The sequence below is a fragment of the Felis catus genome, chromosome C2, assembly GCF_018350175.1.
Source record: "Felis catus isolate Fca126 chromosome C2, F.catus_Fca126_mat1.0, whole genome shotgun sequence".
NCBI lineage: Eukaryota > Metazoa > Chordata > Mammalia > Carnivora > Felidae > Felis > Felis catus.
Window position 1 is genome coordinate 69060450 of NC_058376.1, and position 16463 is coordinate 69076912.

Consider the following 16463-nt stretch of genomic DNA (forward strand, 5'->3'; position numbering starts at 1 on the left):
GCCCCGTCCCCTTTTCTTCCATCCTGCTCCTATAGGGATAGTTAGCAGGAGACAGTCGGCCCTGGGTGCTGCTGCCGGAGGGGACGGTGTGGCTGTGACGAGGGCTCAGGGTTGGGGTCTCCACACTCCAGGGGAGAACCAGAGCTAATAGTGTGGGCCAGATTCATAGAGTGAGAAGCTGTGCCTTTCAGTGGTGTGCATTTTATGGATGCATTAAAGCTACGGTTGCTGAACAGTGAGACTGGTCAGGCTTGACTGACTCCTGCAGATGACATGGAAGGTAGCCTCGGACAGTCTGACCCAGACCCAGTCACCTTATCAGCCTGGTTGGAGTAACGCACAGGAAAGGCAGGGCTTGCTCAAGCCTCTCATGGAATTGAGTCGGTTGCACAAGAAACTCCTAAGAGCGCCCTGGCTGAGGTTGCCCTCTTGGGGTGCTGACCCAGGTCAGCACCTCCTGCTTCTGCAGGGGGCCTCAGCGTGGGAAGCTGGCAGAACCCAGGAAAAGATGGGAAGACAAGGCACGGAATTTAATGATGGGATCTGCGCCACCCCCACTCTGGGGGCCCCAAAGGCACTTCCTGCACCACTTACGAGCCTAGTCTCTCTTCGATGTCGTAGAAGTCAGACACTTTGTGTTCAGTATTGACAATCACCGTCCGGTAGTCGACCTCAGGTTCCTTCTCATCTGCAGGGTGGGGCGGGGTGAGTGTGAGCCATCCGATTCCTCGCTTGCCCCCCTCCCCGCCTCGAGTCTACCTGAGGACAGGTGGCCAGCACTCACCATCATCTGACACCTCCACTTCGTCCTTTGGCTCTGGGGGTGGAAGGAGATGGGGAGAGACACAGAGGACACAGTGATTAGTACTGAAGACGCATTGAGAGTGAAACATGCTGGGGCCTTCATCACGCCTCAGCCTTCCCAGGCCCAAGACCACCAAGCCCAGAGCTGTGGGCACGGCTAGGCGGTGGGTCAGTCTGCTCTGCAGCCGGGCCACGGACACATGGACACACCAGCAGGCCCTGGCCTCCTCACCCCACCGAGCAGCTTCCCCCCCAGCTCTTGCTTCCATCCCTTCCTCTGTGACCTCGTGGTCCCCTGGACACAGCCTTCTTCACAGAGCTTCCGGGCTCCAACTTTCAGAACCCACACATGACTGTGACAGCCCCTTTCTGCTCTCGCTTGAAAGTCAGCAACATAAATTGCTCCTAGTGTCAAATCTATTTATCCATTTGATGGTTAATGGTACATGGGATTCCAGCCCTGGACCAGGTATCTTGCCAGGTATTGTGGGCATACAACCAAAATACACAGAAGGCATGATCTCTCCTTTCTTGGGGCTCACAATTTAGTGGGGAGGCGAAACCACATATCCTAGAAATATCCATTACAAGTGTTCTATAATCAAGCACATGATATCAAAGTACAAATATACATATACATATGTAGGAAAGTTGACATGAAATGAGGCAATTATAAAGTCAGAGCAATTATTCTGGGAAGAAGGAGCCCTCGAGTTGGGTCTTAAAGGAAATGCTGGAACACAACAGGGAGGTGGGTGAGGTCACACAGTGAAACCAGCAGGTGTTAAGAGGGCGAGAAGGGACATAAGCAGCACATACTGGCTGCTCATATGGATGTATCAGACGAGAATGGCAGGGTGGGGAGGGGGCGTGAGGGGACAGGCAGGTGCCCACCAAACACATCCACTTCAGAGCTGCAGGCTTTCCTTTGGCATAGGTTTGTCCCTATCAGGCCACTATGGCTTCTTGACTTTGGCCAAGTACCTTTCCCTTTCTGGGCCCCAGTGTCCTCATCTGTAAAAGAAGGGAGTTGTACTGATAGGTGATTTCCAGGGTCCTTGGCTAGCTCTGGATGCCATGTTCTGTGACATGCTTTATGCTCCTCAGTCATGATGTGGGCTGTGGTCCACTGGCAGAGGGAGCCAATGTTGGTTTCCTGAGACAGAACAAAAACCTAAGAAAAGTTGGAGAAGGAGGACAGAGATTTTATCAGTGCAAGTGTGTGTGTGTGTGTGTGTGTGTGTGTGTGTGTGTGTGTGAGAGAGAGAGAGAGAGAGAGAGAGAGAGAGAGAGTAAGACTCGGGGGGACAGAGTGTGTGACAGGGGACAGCATGTGGGTGAATCCCCCAGGAGCTGTGATGTGTTTAGGGTCCTTACAATGCTGTTGATGAAGCTTAGCTTTAAACAACTAAACAGAAGTGAGACGGAGAAGAATAGTCTGTCGCAGGAAGGAAAATGCCCCGGAAACATTTAGTAATAAGATAGATGGGAACCCTCAGATCCATGGTGGGGTTTCACAGATAGTGCCAGGACAGGAGTCTAACTGGCCAAGTCTTCTAACTCGCATATTTGAGAGTGGAGAATGACCATGTCAGTTCATAGATGATCAGAACACATCTGGGAACAACACCTGGAAGGCATGATGGAGTCACATTTCAGAGAGAATGGAATCATTCAGCCTTCTGGGGCGGACAAGCCCCAGGGCATCTAGTGAGAACCCAAGTGTGGGAGCCCCGTCCCTCAACTTACTGCTCTGGCCAACAGAATGCTGTCAGGGGTCGGGGGTCTGGATCGGGGTGCGGGGAAATGCACTGGCCACAAGCAGGTATTATTCCTCTGCTCTCAACAGAGCCTGGGGCCATCTGCTCCTGGAACCAGGGCTTTCGGCACTTAGGAAGTCGCCCTGGGGCTGGAGAGGTATGGAAAGCCACTGAAAGAGCTGCCGTGTGAAGATGGTCAGAAATGGTTAGGCCTCTCTGGTTAGGGAAAAATGTCTGTAGCAGCTATGATTTAAAAAAAAATCACAATGGCCAAGGGTAAGATTAAGGTTATAGACTTTTACCAACTAATAAGTACTATAACTGGAGAGAACAATTTAGTGTTATGCCTCACATAGGAGGAAGGCGGTAGGCATATGGAACTCACATCTCGAGATGTACCATAAGGATAATAAATAGGTTTAACAGACGTTTAGGTCAGTTGAACAACGGCACTTCAGACAGGGCTGTAAGGGAAGCAAGGGGTTCAAGTCAATGACGAAGGATGCTGTCACTGGCTGGGCCTTGGAGATAAAATACTAACAATGATAACATTTACTGTCAGGGAGGCCTAGCGTACTGGTCCATGGTGCTCCTGTCTGAGAGAGTGGCTTCACCCGTTCCCATGCCACTCACCGGGGTGTGCAATGGACAGCAGGACGAGAGAGGAAGGAGAAGGCAGACTTCCCTGGCCTGGCATCTTTAGGAGGAGCTGTCTGTGCTTCCCTAGTGAAGGAGCATCAGCCGTGCTGTGAGCCCATAAGGGGCTTTCCAATGGCCTGGCACCAGGGGCATCTTCCAGATGGCCCTGGAGAGGGCATGCAGTTCTAGAACTGGCCTCTCCCAGTGTCTCAGACACCAGTCAGAGATTACACAGCTGGCCTTCTTGCTCGCACCACAAACACCACACCTGCCCTTCACCTCTGCCTTATTTTCCCTTGGCAATTAAGATGCAGAATGTTCTCCTGATGCTATGGTTGTGGGGACCTAGGCCATTCTCAGGGAATTCACGCCCTTATTTCCTGGCTCACTGCTACCACACAAATCTTCCTCTGTTTGAAACAGGCCAAGACTCCTGGCTGAGATATTTCCCTTCTTCCTTTTCCTTCTCACTCTGCCTCCATTCTGCTTGGAGGGGGAAGCGGCCATAAGGAGAGGGGCAGGATAGGAGGTGGGGAAAGGCCAAAGTTCAATTAGCTAAGTTCAGTAATAAAGGTCTGTAGTAACAGCAGAGGTGAGCCACTCGGTTTCCATCTTTCCACCACAGAAGGAGCTGCGGCTGGAGGAACTTCAACAAGACATTTAAAAACTATTCAGAAAGAGCCACGAGATCCAAGAGCTAAGCACAAGAACTGTTTGGAAGATGGTTCTGAGATGTTTCTGCAAATAGATGAGTCTCATTTCCCTGGAGTAGCGTCTGAGACAAGACCAGATGAGCACTGGGGACCCTCACGTGGCAGGCCTCTAGGGAGTCCCTTGGACTGAGCTGTCCGTGGCTGAGGGCTGTCACACACCTGGTGCGCACTAGAGGGCACCCCAGCCCCAGAGAGGCGTCTATAGCCCCTGACCGGGTGAGCAGCGCTATTTGGCTCATCTCTGGCCCTCGGGGGCTCTACATCTCTAATTGCCCTCAGGCTTGCAAGAAAGCCCCAACTCTGTAAGAAGCCCTTCTCACAGCTGTTTTGCTAACAACTATATATTCTAGAACAAATTAGGATCAGGAGCAAGGACAGAGTGGATTTAAGACTTACAGTACGGATAGATAGGGTGGGGCAGAGATGAAGGCCTGGCTGGGATGGGAGAGAATGCTGTCTTGGGGGCAGTGCTTCTGCTTACCCAGGTTTGGGGAGACAGGGAGGGGAGCTGGCTGGGTTGGAGATTCTAGTCTGAGGGGCGGCTCTGATTAAGAAGGCCACTGAAGCTGGGTGGGGACACCTGTGCTTTGTCCTGTACCACCTGGAATAGTGCCAGAACACAGGAGGAGTGCAGAGGAGTGCAGAGCACCGTGTGAGTGAACGTAGCGTGAGGGTCGGGCGCTTAGCAGGGACAGAATGGAGAGGTCAGGATGAAGCAGAAAACCCAGGCTGCTAAGGCAGAGGCAGGAGGAGTACTGGTGGCAGTGGGGAAGGCGAGAGCCCACATAAGCTGCACTTAGTGAAGGGAGGGTTCAGTAGCCCTGCCGTTATGATGACCACCGTACCCCACAGGCTCCCTAGAGAGGAGCTGCCATGACCACCTCTCCCATCCCTCCTCTACACGCACATGCATGTGTGCACACACACCACACTTCTCTGAGAGCCATTTCCCTTTTAAGGTGGACAGAGATGACCTACCCAGGTTATAACTAAAAGCATCTGACCAGTGCACAGAGGTCTTCACTCGGAACATCCCTACACCCCACCCTCCCACCGCCTCCACCCTCTGCCCCTCAGGCCTAATGCTTGCCAACTGTTCTGTCCTCCGCCCCCCCATCCCGCCCCCCCCCCCCCCCAGCCATCCAGCTGGCCCTGAGCGGTGGGAGCAGCATCCAGTCTGGAAGCCCTGGGTGGCCTGGACCCCTCCTCTGGCTTGCAGGCTATTTTTGCATTTCCTTTTGTCTGCTCTCAGCCAGGAGGGGCCCTAGGGGGAGAACTGAGGACCACAGTGGGATTTGGCTGGCTGTAGAGGAAGAAGGGAAAGGCCACCTGCCCAGAGCCTGGTGGTCCTCGCCCTTGTCCCCACACACTCTCCCTACAGGCCTGGGAGCTGCTGTCCTGGCCTCCTGGGAGCCACACCTTGCAGCTCCGAGGGCCTCTGTCCTCTGCATGGGCTTCATCGGGGATTCTACCATTTTTCCTGGTGTCTGCCATAGGGGCCCTGGACACTTTCCTTTCCATCTAGGGAACATCTCACTGCAATGCTGTCTCTTCCCTTGTCACTTTTCAAGAGGTAGGGAGTGTTCTTGAACAAAGCAATATGCTACAAACATAAAACTGAATGCCTGTCCTGGCACCCCCACGCTAACCTGCCTGCTCCCCACAAAGAAGGTCAAAGGGCGGCAGGTGGCAGTTTTGTTACCCCGTTTCCCTCAGCAGACATTTGTGAGCAGCTAGTGGGCAGGAGCCCCAGGACAGCTGCCCGGAGGCTCAGCAGGGCCATCCTGGGGGCCAGGATCCATGCCCCTGTGGCTCCCATGTCCCAGAGCTCAGGGGTAAAGGCCCCCAAGATAGGGCTGCACTGGCAATCTTGTAAATTTGGAGTGTTTTCCACTGGCATCCTCCAAATTTCTTTTTGGAGCCCTCTTTTAATATGAAAGTAAAATGGGGCACCTGGGTGGCTCAGTCGGTTGAGTGTCCAACTTCAGCTCAGGTCATGATCTCGTGGTTCATGGGTTCGAGCCCCACGTTGGGCTCTGTGCTGACAGCTCAGAGCCTGGAGGCTGTTTGGTGGATTCTGTGTCTCCCTCTCTCTCTGCCCCTTCCCCGTTCGTTCTCTCTCTCTCTCTCTCTCTCTCTCTCTCTCTCTCTCTCTCAAAAAATAAATAAAACATTAAAAAAATAATAATATAAAAGTAAAGAGTTCATGTCTATTTTATATCTAATATTTTCACTAAAGAGGGGCATCAAACTATAATGGCAGTTCCATATTCGTGATGCCTCTGGTCACGTGGGGACTTCAGACTGGCCCTGTCCAGCTCCCTGTCCTTCACTCTCCCCTCTTCTCTAAGCCTCACACCCTTAAGCTCTCCCTCTCCCAGTGCCCTTTCCCTTGGTGTCCCTCCACCCTCTTCCCCGCCCCCCCACCTCTTCTCCACCTTACACTCACGACACTCTTTTCTTCTTTTCACATTGAACTTCCTGAAATAATATTCCACACTCCTGGCCTCTCTTCTCCCACTTATTCCTTAACCCCAGGGCAACCATTTTCCACCCTGTGGAAACGCTTTGGACTTTCCTCTCAAAGATCGCTGAATATCAAAGGGATAAATCCCTGAGTCCTCATCTCTTTCTGTATTTAGCACTGCTGCTGTTCGCGGAGCCCTCTCTGCAATCTGTGTTTCTTCAACGCGGCTCCAGCTTCTGCTTCTCTCTGCCTCATTCTTCCTTCTGGCCTTGCAGGATTCTTCATCTTGGTATCCGCACTGACTTTCTCTACCACTCTCAGTGACTTCATTGAGCCCATGGCTTCAATAATCAATTAAATATATATAGCGAATCCCCCAAATCTGTAGTTCTGGCATAAACCCTTCTCCTGAGCTCTAGATTCAGCCAGTCAGCAGTCTGAAGACGCCTGGATATCCCTTAGACACCTCATCTGCATGGGACTGAGACCGGAACTTGCATCTTCTCCAGGACATCCGGCTGCCTAACGTCCAAGTCCCTGGGAGGCAGCCTGACCTCTTCCTTCAGTTTAACCAAAGGACTACAGGCTTCAGGTCAGACAGCTTACCATTTACATTACATGCTTTGGGATCTTGGGCAAGTTGCTTCATCCCTGTAAACCTCATTTCTCCTATCTGTAAAACGGGGGTAGTAACTATCTACTTCAGTGAGTTAGATGCATAAAATGATGCATGTAAAGTGCTCAACACACTGTTAGCATATATCAAGTGCTTGATATATGTTAGCCACCAAGAACTATGATAATAAATGCCTCTTAAATTTGTATTCAGTTACCCAAGCTAGGAACTGGAAGTCACCCTGAACTCTTCTCATTTTTCCTTCAATTCTACCCAAAAAGTCATTGAGAATAGTCAGTTCTGCCTGTTGAGGGTTTAGTTCGTGCCCTTACCTATCCCTCACCTGGAATGCACCACAGAAGCCCAACTGGTAGCTCGCTGGCTCCAATGTCACCCCCCCACTTCCACTTGGGTACTTCCCAAACTGTCACACACATCTGAATCCATGGGGGTGGATCATGTTGAAAGGAAGGTTCAGAAGGGACCAGAGGAATGGAGGGGCGAAGGGTCTGCATTTCCAGCAAATCCCAGGATCCCAAGACTCTGGTCTAGACCACACTTTGAGTAGCAAAACTCTACTCTTTCCCCAATTCTCTTTCTAAAAAAACAGATGTGGGGCGCCTGGGTGGCTCAGTTGGCTAAGTGTCTGACCTTTGACTTTGGCTCAGGTCACGATCTTGCAGTTTGTGAGGTTGAGCCCCACGTTGGGCTCTGCACTGATAGCATGCAGTCTGCTTGGGATTCTCTCTCTCTGCCCCTCCCCTGCGCATGCGCGCTCTCTCTCTCTCTCAAGATAAACTTAAAAAAATAAATAAATAAATAAAACCAGATGTGATCATATCAGTCCCCTGCCTGGAATCTTTGATCAACTTCTCAATTTCACCTGAACTGCCCCTTCAGGGTTGCCTTCTTCTGTTCTGTCTTGCACAGCATATGCCCTGGCCACACACAAGCTCCTCCAAATGCCATGCATTTCCATCACTTTGCACCTTTGGACACGCTGCTTTCTCTGGGAGGAATGCCTCTCTCTATTTCCCTGCCTTTTGGAAGCCCGTTCCTTTTTCCAAGACTCAGCATATGTGTCAACTCTTCTAGGAAGCCTTATTCAACCTGCATGGCAAACTCAATCACGCTTGCTGCTGTGTCTCCTTTGTTTACATCACTATAATCTCATGTATCCCCTCTCATTATAGCTACTGTCTACACAGCTGTGTTCCTAGTTAAGATTTTAAGCCCCTTGTCTAATTTGTCTTTGTGTCCCTAGAACCTGGCACTGAGTAGACAGTGCAAGAGAAGGAGGGAGGCGGGTGCAGGGGGAAGCTGAAACTTCAGGCCCATCTGAACTCCCGCCTTCCAGGTCTTTGCTCCTGATTAACACACTGTTACCCCCTGGTGGCAGTGTACCAAAACTGCTGGTTCAATGTGTTTTGAAGGTCAAAGATACTTCTAAAGGATGGATCAGCATCACAACCCTGGAAATCAAGATCCCCAAAGACTCTGCCAGCCATCATTGATGTCTTTCAGTTCTCAGTACCCCTCTCAGTACAGGTTTCTACGGGCACAAGGTAAGTCACACAAACTTACTTCAAGCCAGTGATAAAGCGGAAGATAGCCTACCCTCTGGTTTCTCTCCCACTGCTGTGAGTTCAGACTCCTGGCTCGGCTCACTGGTTCCGTACACGTTGACTGCACGCACACGGAACTTGTACTCTCGGTCTGGCAGCAGGTCCTGGACGTTAAAAGAGGTGCTGCGGCATGTGGCTAGTTCCTTCCACGTTTTGTCCACTGAGTCCCAGATTTCGACGCCGTAGGACTGCACGGCACTGCCCCCATCATATGAGGAGCCATACCAGGACAGGGTCAACGAGGAGCTCCGGATGTCAGAGGCGCACGGTGTGCCGGCCGGGGGGTCTGGCTTGTCTGGGGACAGAGAAGCACAGCATCACACAAGCCTTCAGGATTACGGTGGGGGGTGGGGGTGGGAAGAAGAATTGCACGGAAAGAACATTCCTGAGTTAGCTTTGTCTTGGGGGAGAAGCCCGCAGATCCCCAGCTGCCAGCCCTGGTCCTGGCTTTCCTGACCTCATCTACACAGTCACACCTATGTAAAAACACACCTACACGAAAAGCCACACAAAAACCTACTTGCTGGAAAAATAACCCTCCTTTTTTGGCTAGTTTTCCAGTCTACAAGTCATGATTTCCTGTACTCTGCCTCAGTCATAAACATATTTCTTTGAGTAAACAGATCTAGGAAGCTGCCCAGAAGGCGTGGACTGCTTCCCATCGAAAATATGTTTTGAGAGAGAATTCAGAGTGTGTGTGTGTGTCTCCGTCAGGCCCTAGGCCAGTGGCCTGCGACATAACTAGGGTCAGTCTCCACTTTCTCTGGGACTTGGGAAACATCTGCCCCCCCAAGACAGGCAGTATAGCACAGTGAGCTCTGAAGTCAGACGGACCTGGGTTTGACCACAGCCCTGTCTACATTCACTACTTGCTCAGTTCTCTGTGCCTCAGTTTCCTTATCTGTAAGCAACGTAGATAATAATAGCACTTGGATCACAAGGTTGTTGTGAGGAGTTCCTGGAAAAGTGGCTGGCTTGAAGAGCCACCACTATCATTATTGTAGGAGTTTATTTCTAATTTTATAATCCATAAAAAGTTACTCGCACCCTACCTCTTGTATCCTCATAGGGCCAGTATGAAATGAGGTAAAGAATTTCAAAACCAAACCGCAGTAGCAAATCACAACCATCCCTGACTGCGGGCTGGGAAAAGAGCAGAGGACACAAGCTAGCAGCGGCCCCTTCGGCTGGCTGCCTTCCCATTCAGACCAGTAATGCTGCCAGCTTCAAGGCAAATCACGGTAGCCAATATTTTGATGGGGTTCTCGAGTTTTGCTGATCTTGTCAGTTGCTCATCTGAACAAAATTCTATTTTTCAGACTTAGTTTTTACAGGTGGTTGATTTAGCTACAGATAGGAGTATTCAGTAACCTCCACCCCCCACCTTGCTCAAGGCAGTTTGAGGTGTAGAGTTCCCCAAACTAGCAATTAAAACCATGCTTGTCATGCTATGTGATTTTACAAGCTATGTGAACTCAAGCGAATTCCTTAACTTCCAAGTTTCCAAACTCCTAGTTGATCTTTTTTATTTGGAAGATGGTGCTAATATGTATCTACCTTTTAGGGGTTTTGTAAACAGCAAGTAAGCAAACCCAGGTAAAGTCCTTGACTCCTACTCTCCCTCCCTTCAGCAAGGCAGGAAGGCCAAAGAGAATTTCTGCAAATGACCCTACGCATATAGCGAAGAAAAAAACCTGTTGACGTGTGTATGTGTGTGTGTATACACATCCACACACATACATGTACATTCTCACCACCCCCCCCCCCCTCCCAGGCCCCACAGCTTCCATGGCCTGGAAGCCATTCACTGCCTTGCAACCCCAGCCTGGACCTCGCCTGGAAGGACTCGGATTGTGACAGGGCTACTTTCCACCGTTGGCAGTCCCTCTGGAGGCCTCCTGTGATGGAGCCGCTTTCACTGGTTGTTTAAAGTGTTCTCTTAGAAAAACCATTTGTTCTGAAAGATGTATTGGCCTTTTTAGAAATATTTCTGGTGTTGGCTAAGATGTTTATTACTTTAAACTCTTGTAGAGGCAAGTGGTTCAAGTCCTCTCAAGACCCAGTGAAGGAAGTAAAAAAGCCCAAAGAGGGATGAAAGACAGACTCACTGCTTCCCCCAAAGAAACCTGCCTGGAAAACATCTGATTGGACACGTTTCGAGCCATGTAGGTTTATACAACAAATGCAGACACACTCCACTGACTGATTTTTCTCCCTTCTGCTTTGGTTAAGGAAAGAAAATGTTGAGAAATGGGTATTGCAGAAGAGGTACTATTTGTACCCTACCCTGTTCCAGATGTTTCTTGGCTGAAAGGATGAGAAAAATGGACAAATGATATACATTCACCTCCTGCAGCACAAGAGAAGATGTGAAATTGGTGGGGGGAGCTTTAATTCCAAGTGAAACTTCAATGCTTTCAAGGAATCTGATTCCAAATGGAGGGGTTCAGAAAAGACTCGCAAGTCTGAAGTGGTCGGAGAAAGGAAGCGCCCACCCTCACGCCTGCCCTTAGGGCCATGGGCTGTGCCTGATGCCCTCTGTTCTTTCCAACTGACAGCCTCATACAGAGGCTGGGCTAGCCAGGGAGGAAAACGCTTGGGACAAGAGAGACGTCCTCAGAACAGAATGCCCGTGAGCCTTCCTTCCACACTAAGCACACAGACACACTCGGGTCGGGAGGGGGACCCTGGGCATGGCCTGGTAAAGGCAAGGCGGGCTCAGTGTCTAGAACCCTAAGCTCTACGCCGCCTTGGAATTCTCCCATGGCTCCCTGGAGACTTGACTAACAGAATGGGAAATGCTGAGTCTAAGGGAAGAATCTCAGATGGCACCAGCTTCAGGAGTTTCTGTTCAGTCCTGGGAAAATAGAGGATCTCCTCTCCACTACTTCTCAAGGGAGCAGCTGCCCTGGCAGCCTCCGTGCACCTGTGTGTCTGAAGGTGCTCTGTGGCCTAACCCCACCTGGACCTCCTTTCACTGCACCTCAGCAGCCGCCTGCAGCTTATAGACAAGGGCAGGGGATGTGACCCCTCGGAGGCATCGACCTGGATCATCCAGCCCTTGAAGGCCAAGGTACTTTGCTTACCCAGAATACCCAGCTAGCCGGTGGCAGAGCCAAAAGGAGACTCCAAAAAAATCTCCAGACCCTTGTTCCAGGGGCCTGTTATTCTACAGGCCATCAGGCAGCATATGATCAAGAAGCATCTTGCTTAAACCCATGCCAAGCATTACAAAGGGAAATCTCCTGTCTTTAAAAACCTTGCAAGTTCCAAGCTCTGGTAGTTTTGGGGGATTACCGGGTATTTGGAGGCTCTCTCTACTTTGTTTTTCTCCTTTAAAGATAGGCGAAGTGATGTTTTTCTCAGGCTGGACAAGTTACAGGAAGGAATGCATCTGGGTTAGGGGCTCTCTCGGGGGCCCCTCTCTCACTCCCCTGAGGTAGAGCTGGAGGGGCAGATGTCTGCACAGTCCCTCCCAGCTCCACACACTCCGGTGCTGCCTTTTAAAATATAAACCTTTCCATTAGTTAAACATCACTCATTGAAACTACCTGAGGGTAAGGCTACTTTTTATTATCATTTTAAAAATAGGAGTCATGGGGCGCCTGGGTGGCTCAGACGGTTAAGAATCCAACTTGGGCTCAGGTCATGATCTCGTAGTTTGTGAGTTTGAGCCCGGCGTTGAGCTCTGTGCTGACAGCTCAGAGCCTGGAGCCTGCTTCGGATTCTGTGTCTCCCTCTCTCTCTGCCTCTTCCCCCCTGCCCACTCTCTCAAAAATAAATAAACATTGAAAAAAATTTAAAAAAAAGGAGTCATAGACTATATGAAAAGAAAATGGCATTTTAAGGGACCTGCAGAAGTTTACTGCTGACAAGTAGCAGTTTGTGTTCAATAGGCCTGATTTAGCTGGCCCGCAAATGGATGCCTCCAAAGTGCTTGAAACTGCGCTGAGTAGGCTGAATGATTCCTGTTTCATCTCATTTATATTTGACATCTACTTAATAAGCCCTGATCAGATAATACACAGATGTCCCTAGAGACACGCAGGTAAATCTGGGCCTAATCCAGGTTTACTTTGACTAATTCTAAATCCATGAGCTCTGAATGAATGTTGCTTTGCTGGATCCATCAATGCGAGTGCTCCTTTTATTGGGCAATTCTATTCTTAGCTCTGCGAGGGGGAGGCAGACAGAAAGCCCGTTCCCCTCCATTCCATTCCCCTCCCAGGACGGCATTTAACTTGCTGCTCCTGCCAGCTGGCGGGCAGCCACGCCAACGGCCCTGTCAGCACTGGCCGGCCCAGGAGAATGAGAAACGAAACCATAAAAGGCCAGAACTGCAGCTGCGTGGTGGTGCTGGGGGGAAGGGAGCATGTGGCACTGCAGAGCCAGCCAGAGTGGGGGCAGGGGCACTGGTCACAGAAAAGCAGTTCAAAGGAGCTGACCCCCAGGTTCCCCAGATAAGAGGAAAACTGGAAACCAATGCTTGCTGACAGCTGGGGCGTGGGGCCAAATCAATACTGCGGGTACAGGTCTAAAAGGATAAGCAAACTGGATCCTTAGCATCAGTCCCCCAAACCCCCAAAGGTTCTTGACTCCTGGGGGAAAATTCCTGAAACAAATATCTGGTGTCACCGAAGAGAAAGAGTGAGAAGAATGTGTGTCCTGTCATTTATGGCTGAGAAACCTGTTCCCTGTCCCTTTAGTACACTTGGCCTTCCCAGATTTAAAACTCCTGATCTAGGTGCGCCCGGGTGGCTCTGTCAGTGGAGTATGTGACTTCAGTTCAGGTCACGCTCTCACGGTTTGTGGGTTCAAGCCCCGTATCAGGGATGCTAGGGATCCTCTGCCCAACCTCCGCGAACCTCCCCTACTCACGCTCTCTCTCAACAATAAATGAACATTAAAAAAAAAAAATCCTGATCAAAAGAAGCAAAAAAAAAAAAAAAAAAAAAAAAAGAAAGAAAGAGAAAAAGAGGATCAGATCAGAAACTGTCAGGCCAAAGTCCTTCACACGCATGGTATCTGAAAGCCCACAAATGCACAGGGACACAGCCTGCTACCCACCTGCCCACTCCTTCATCTGCTGTTGCTTCATTGTCCTGAGCACCTGCCATGTCAGGGGTCAAGTTGCTGAGCACAACCCACAATGTAAGACCAGTTAGGAAGGTATTTTGATATTTCAGGAAGTTCACCAGGACATGAAAAACAGTGATTGGGATGGAAAGGAAAAAGTGAACTTGAAAATCAGTCTGGAGACAGACTCAACTCCATAGTGGGATGCAGAAGGCGAGAAAAATGAGTGGATTTAGGATCGGGAAGTCAGTGACCTCAGGAGGGTGGTCCCAGAAGATTAATGGGGGTGAAGGGAGGCTGCAGGGAGGCGAAGAAGCAGAATCAGAGCAGAGACTGGCCCCTTTCAGAGGGCGGGGCTGTAAAGAGAGCAAGAGAGAGATGGTAGGGCGGCCAGAGCGAGCCAGGATATTGCAGTGTTTGGCTGGGATGAGAGAGCCCTGGCAACATTTACAGAAGTAGAGGAGAAGGTGAAGACAAGAAAGAAGGGGGCACAGATATGGAGACACCCGTAGGCGTGGGGCATGAAGTGATACAAGATCATGCCTGATGCCTCCTGTTTCTCAGAGCAGCTGGAGGCGGGGCCCCACAGGGTGACAAGCTATCACAGAGAGTGGGGGAGGACACTGAGCCTACTGACGCCTCCACCTGGACCCCAGCCGAGTCCAGCACTGAGTCTGTGGGTTGTGATCTTCCCGAAGTGCCCCCAAATCAGGTGCAGGAGCAGCGCAGTGGAAGGCAACAGTGATTGAGGCTGAGGATCTGCAAGGAGACTGAGTAGCTGGGGAGCATTAAGGCAGTGGACCGGAGGAGAGGGAGCAAGGGTGCTAGAGGTGGGTCTGGAGCAGATGGCTCAAGGTTTGCAAAGGCTAGAGAGGGAGAAGCCAGGAGGAGATTCGTGGCAACAGGAAAATGCTGCAGCGTGTGTGTGTGGGTCTGGGCTTCCCCAGGAGTATGAAGCACAGCAAGTGTGTGAGAGCAGGAACAGGGAACGTGGGAGCATGGGAAGCTGTGGGCAGGGTGCCGAAGGAGCAGGTCCTGGGGAGGTGAGGCCCTGAGGCCCACCATCCTGCTGGGGGCCTCTGCCTTTCCTGTCCTCTGACCTCCAGGCCACCCTGTCCCCAGACTCACCCACAACAGTGAGGTTGACCTGGGCCTGTCTGCTGCCCAGCTTGTTCTCCACCAGCAGAGTGTAGCAGCCACAGTGTTCCTGGCGTGCGGCCAGGATGGTGAGCCTGCTGCCATTCTCGCTGTTCTCCACCTTGATGTGCTCGCTCTCCTGGATCTGGGGGCAGAGAGTGGGGCAGGCGCTAGAGACTTGGGCCAAGAAAGGAAGAGGGCTCTGACCTCCACTCCCTACCACTAGAGAATGTCACTGGACAAGCAGTATGGGGCTCTGTCTCATCTGAACTCTCGGCTTCCCCTTAAGGCCCCTCCTCTCCTGCATCCAAAGCCAAGTGTCCCTGAGGTGGTTCAGATCTGGGGTGAGCAGGGAGAGTGCCGAGCAGGGTCTGGCAGACCAACCATGTCTGCGCTTCCTGCTCCAGACCAGAGTTAAGGAGTGTCCTGTATCACCATGGCTTTGGGAGGGATGGCAGGAGAACACATCTGAGCAAAGTTACCTACAAAGACCACCTACAAAGGTGTTCTGACCTCTTCTGTCCTAATACTGTAGCCACTAGCCACATGTGGATACTTAAATTTTAATTAAGTGGAAACAGCCCAAATGTCCATCAAATGATGAACAGATAAACAAAATGTGGCATATCCAGACAACAGAATATTATTCAGCCATAAAAACAATGAAGTACTGATTTACACTTTAATGTGAATAAGCCCGGAAAACATTATGCTAAGTAAAAAAAAAAAAGCCAGATATAAAAGAATATATACTGTATGATCCCACTGATATGAAATGCCCAGAAAAGGCAAATCCACAGAGACAGAAAGTAAGTTAGTGGTTGCCAGGACCTAGGGGAAAGGGAGGAATGGCTGCTAATGGGTCCAGGGTTTCTTTTGAGGGTGATGGAAATGTTCCAGAATTAGATCATTGTTATGGTTGCACAACTTGTGAATATACTGAAAACCACTGAACTGGACACTTCAAAAGGGCGAATTTTATGGTGTATGAATTTTATGGCTATTGTTATAAAGAAAGCTGTTATCATAATTTTTAATTAATTACAATTTAAAATTCAGTTCCTCAGTGGCACTAGTCACACTTCAAGTGCTCAACAGCCACATATAGTGGTGGCTACCATATTGGACAATGGAAATAGAACATATCCATCACTATAGAAAGTTCTTTTGGACAGAATGGGGACCTGGCCAAATGTCTCTGAAAAGGGGGGATTCCATCTTACTTCAGATGACGCTAGCCCAGATATAGCATAGAGCCAGCATCCTTTGGGATGATGCTTCATCTTTTCACACCAACCCTCCATTCCTTCCTGGTTAACTAGCCTCCTACCTCTGGGCCTTAGGACAGTCTGAGTGGTTTGGAAATAGAGCACCAGAGAACTCAAAAGAAACCTTCACATCCTCTCCAAATTTCCTGATTCAGTGCCAGCCACGTTTTGGGGCCTCTGCTGATGATACACATGGGCACACACTACCAATACGGGCTCAGTGGAACAGGTGGGTTCCCCATCTCCCTATAAAAGCTGGTTGTTCAGAAATTCAAACATTTCTTTCATAGGACCATTCTTTTAAATGGTATATTTCTGGACCAGTAAGCCAAAGTTCTATTTAATGTCCAATTTATCT

The 16463-nt window shown here is 50.2% G+C and overlaps 1 protein-coding gene across 8 annotated transcripts in view; it reads right to left on the bottom strand.

Moving 5' to 3' along the window:
- Window positions 1–16463, bottom strand: part of MYLK (myosin light chain kinase) — a 210017-nt gene that overhangs the window by 33789 nt on the left and 159765 nt on the right. For all 8 annotated transcript variants that reach the window (XM_019839242.3, XM_045036325.1, XM_045036327.1 and 5 more), the window contains 4 exon segments: window positions 14829–14982; window positions 8617–8919; window positions 785–817; window positions 595–688 (listed from right to left, as the gene is read on the bottom strand). In XM_019839242.3, the coding sequence (XP_019694801.2) occupies window positions 595–688; window positions 785–817; window positions 8617–8919; window positions 14829–14982 (584 nt within the window).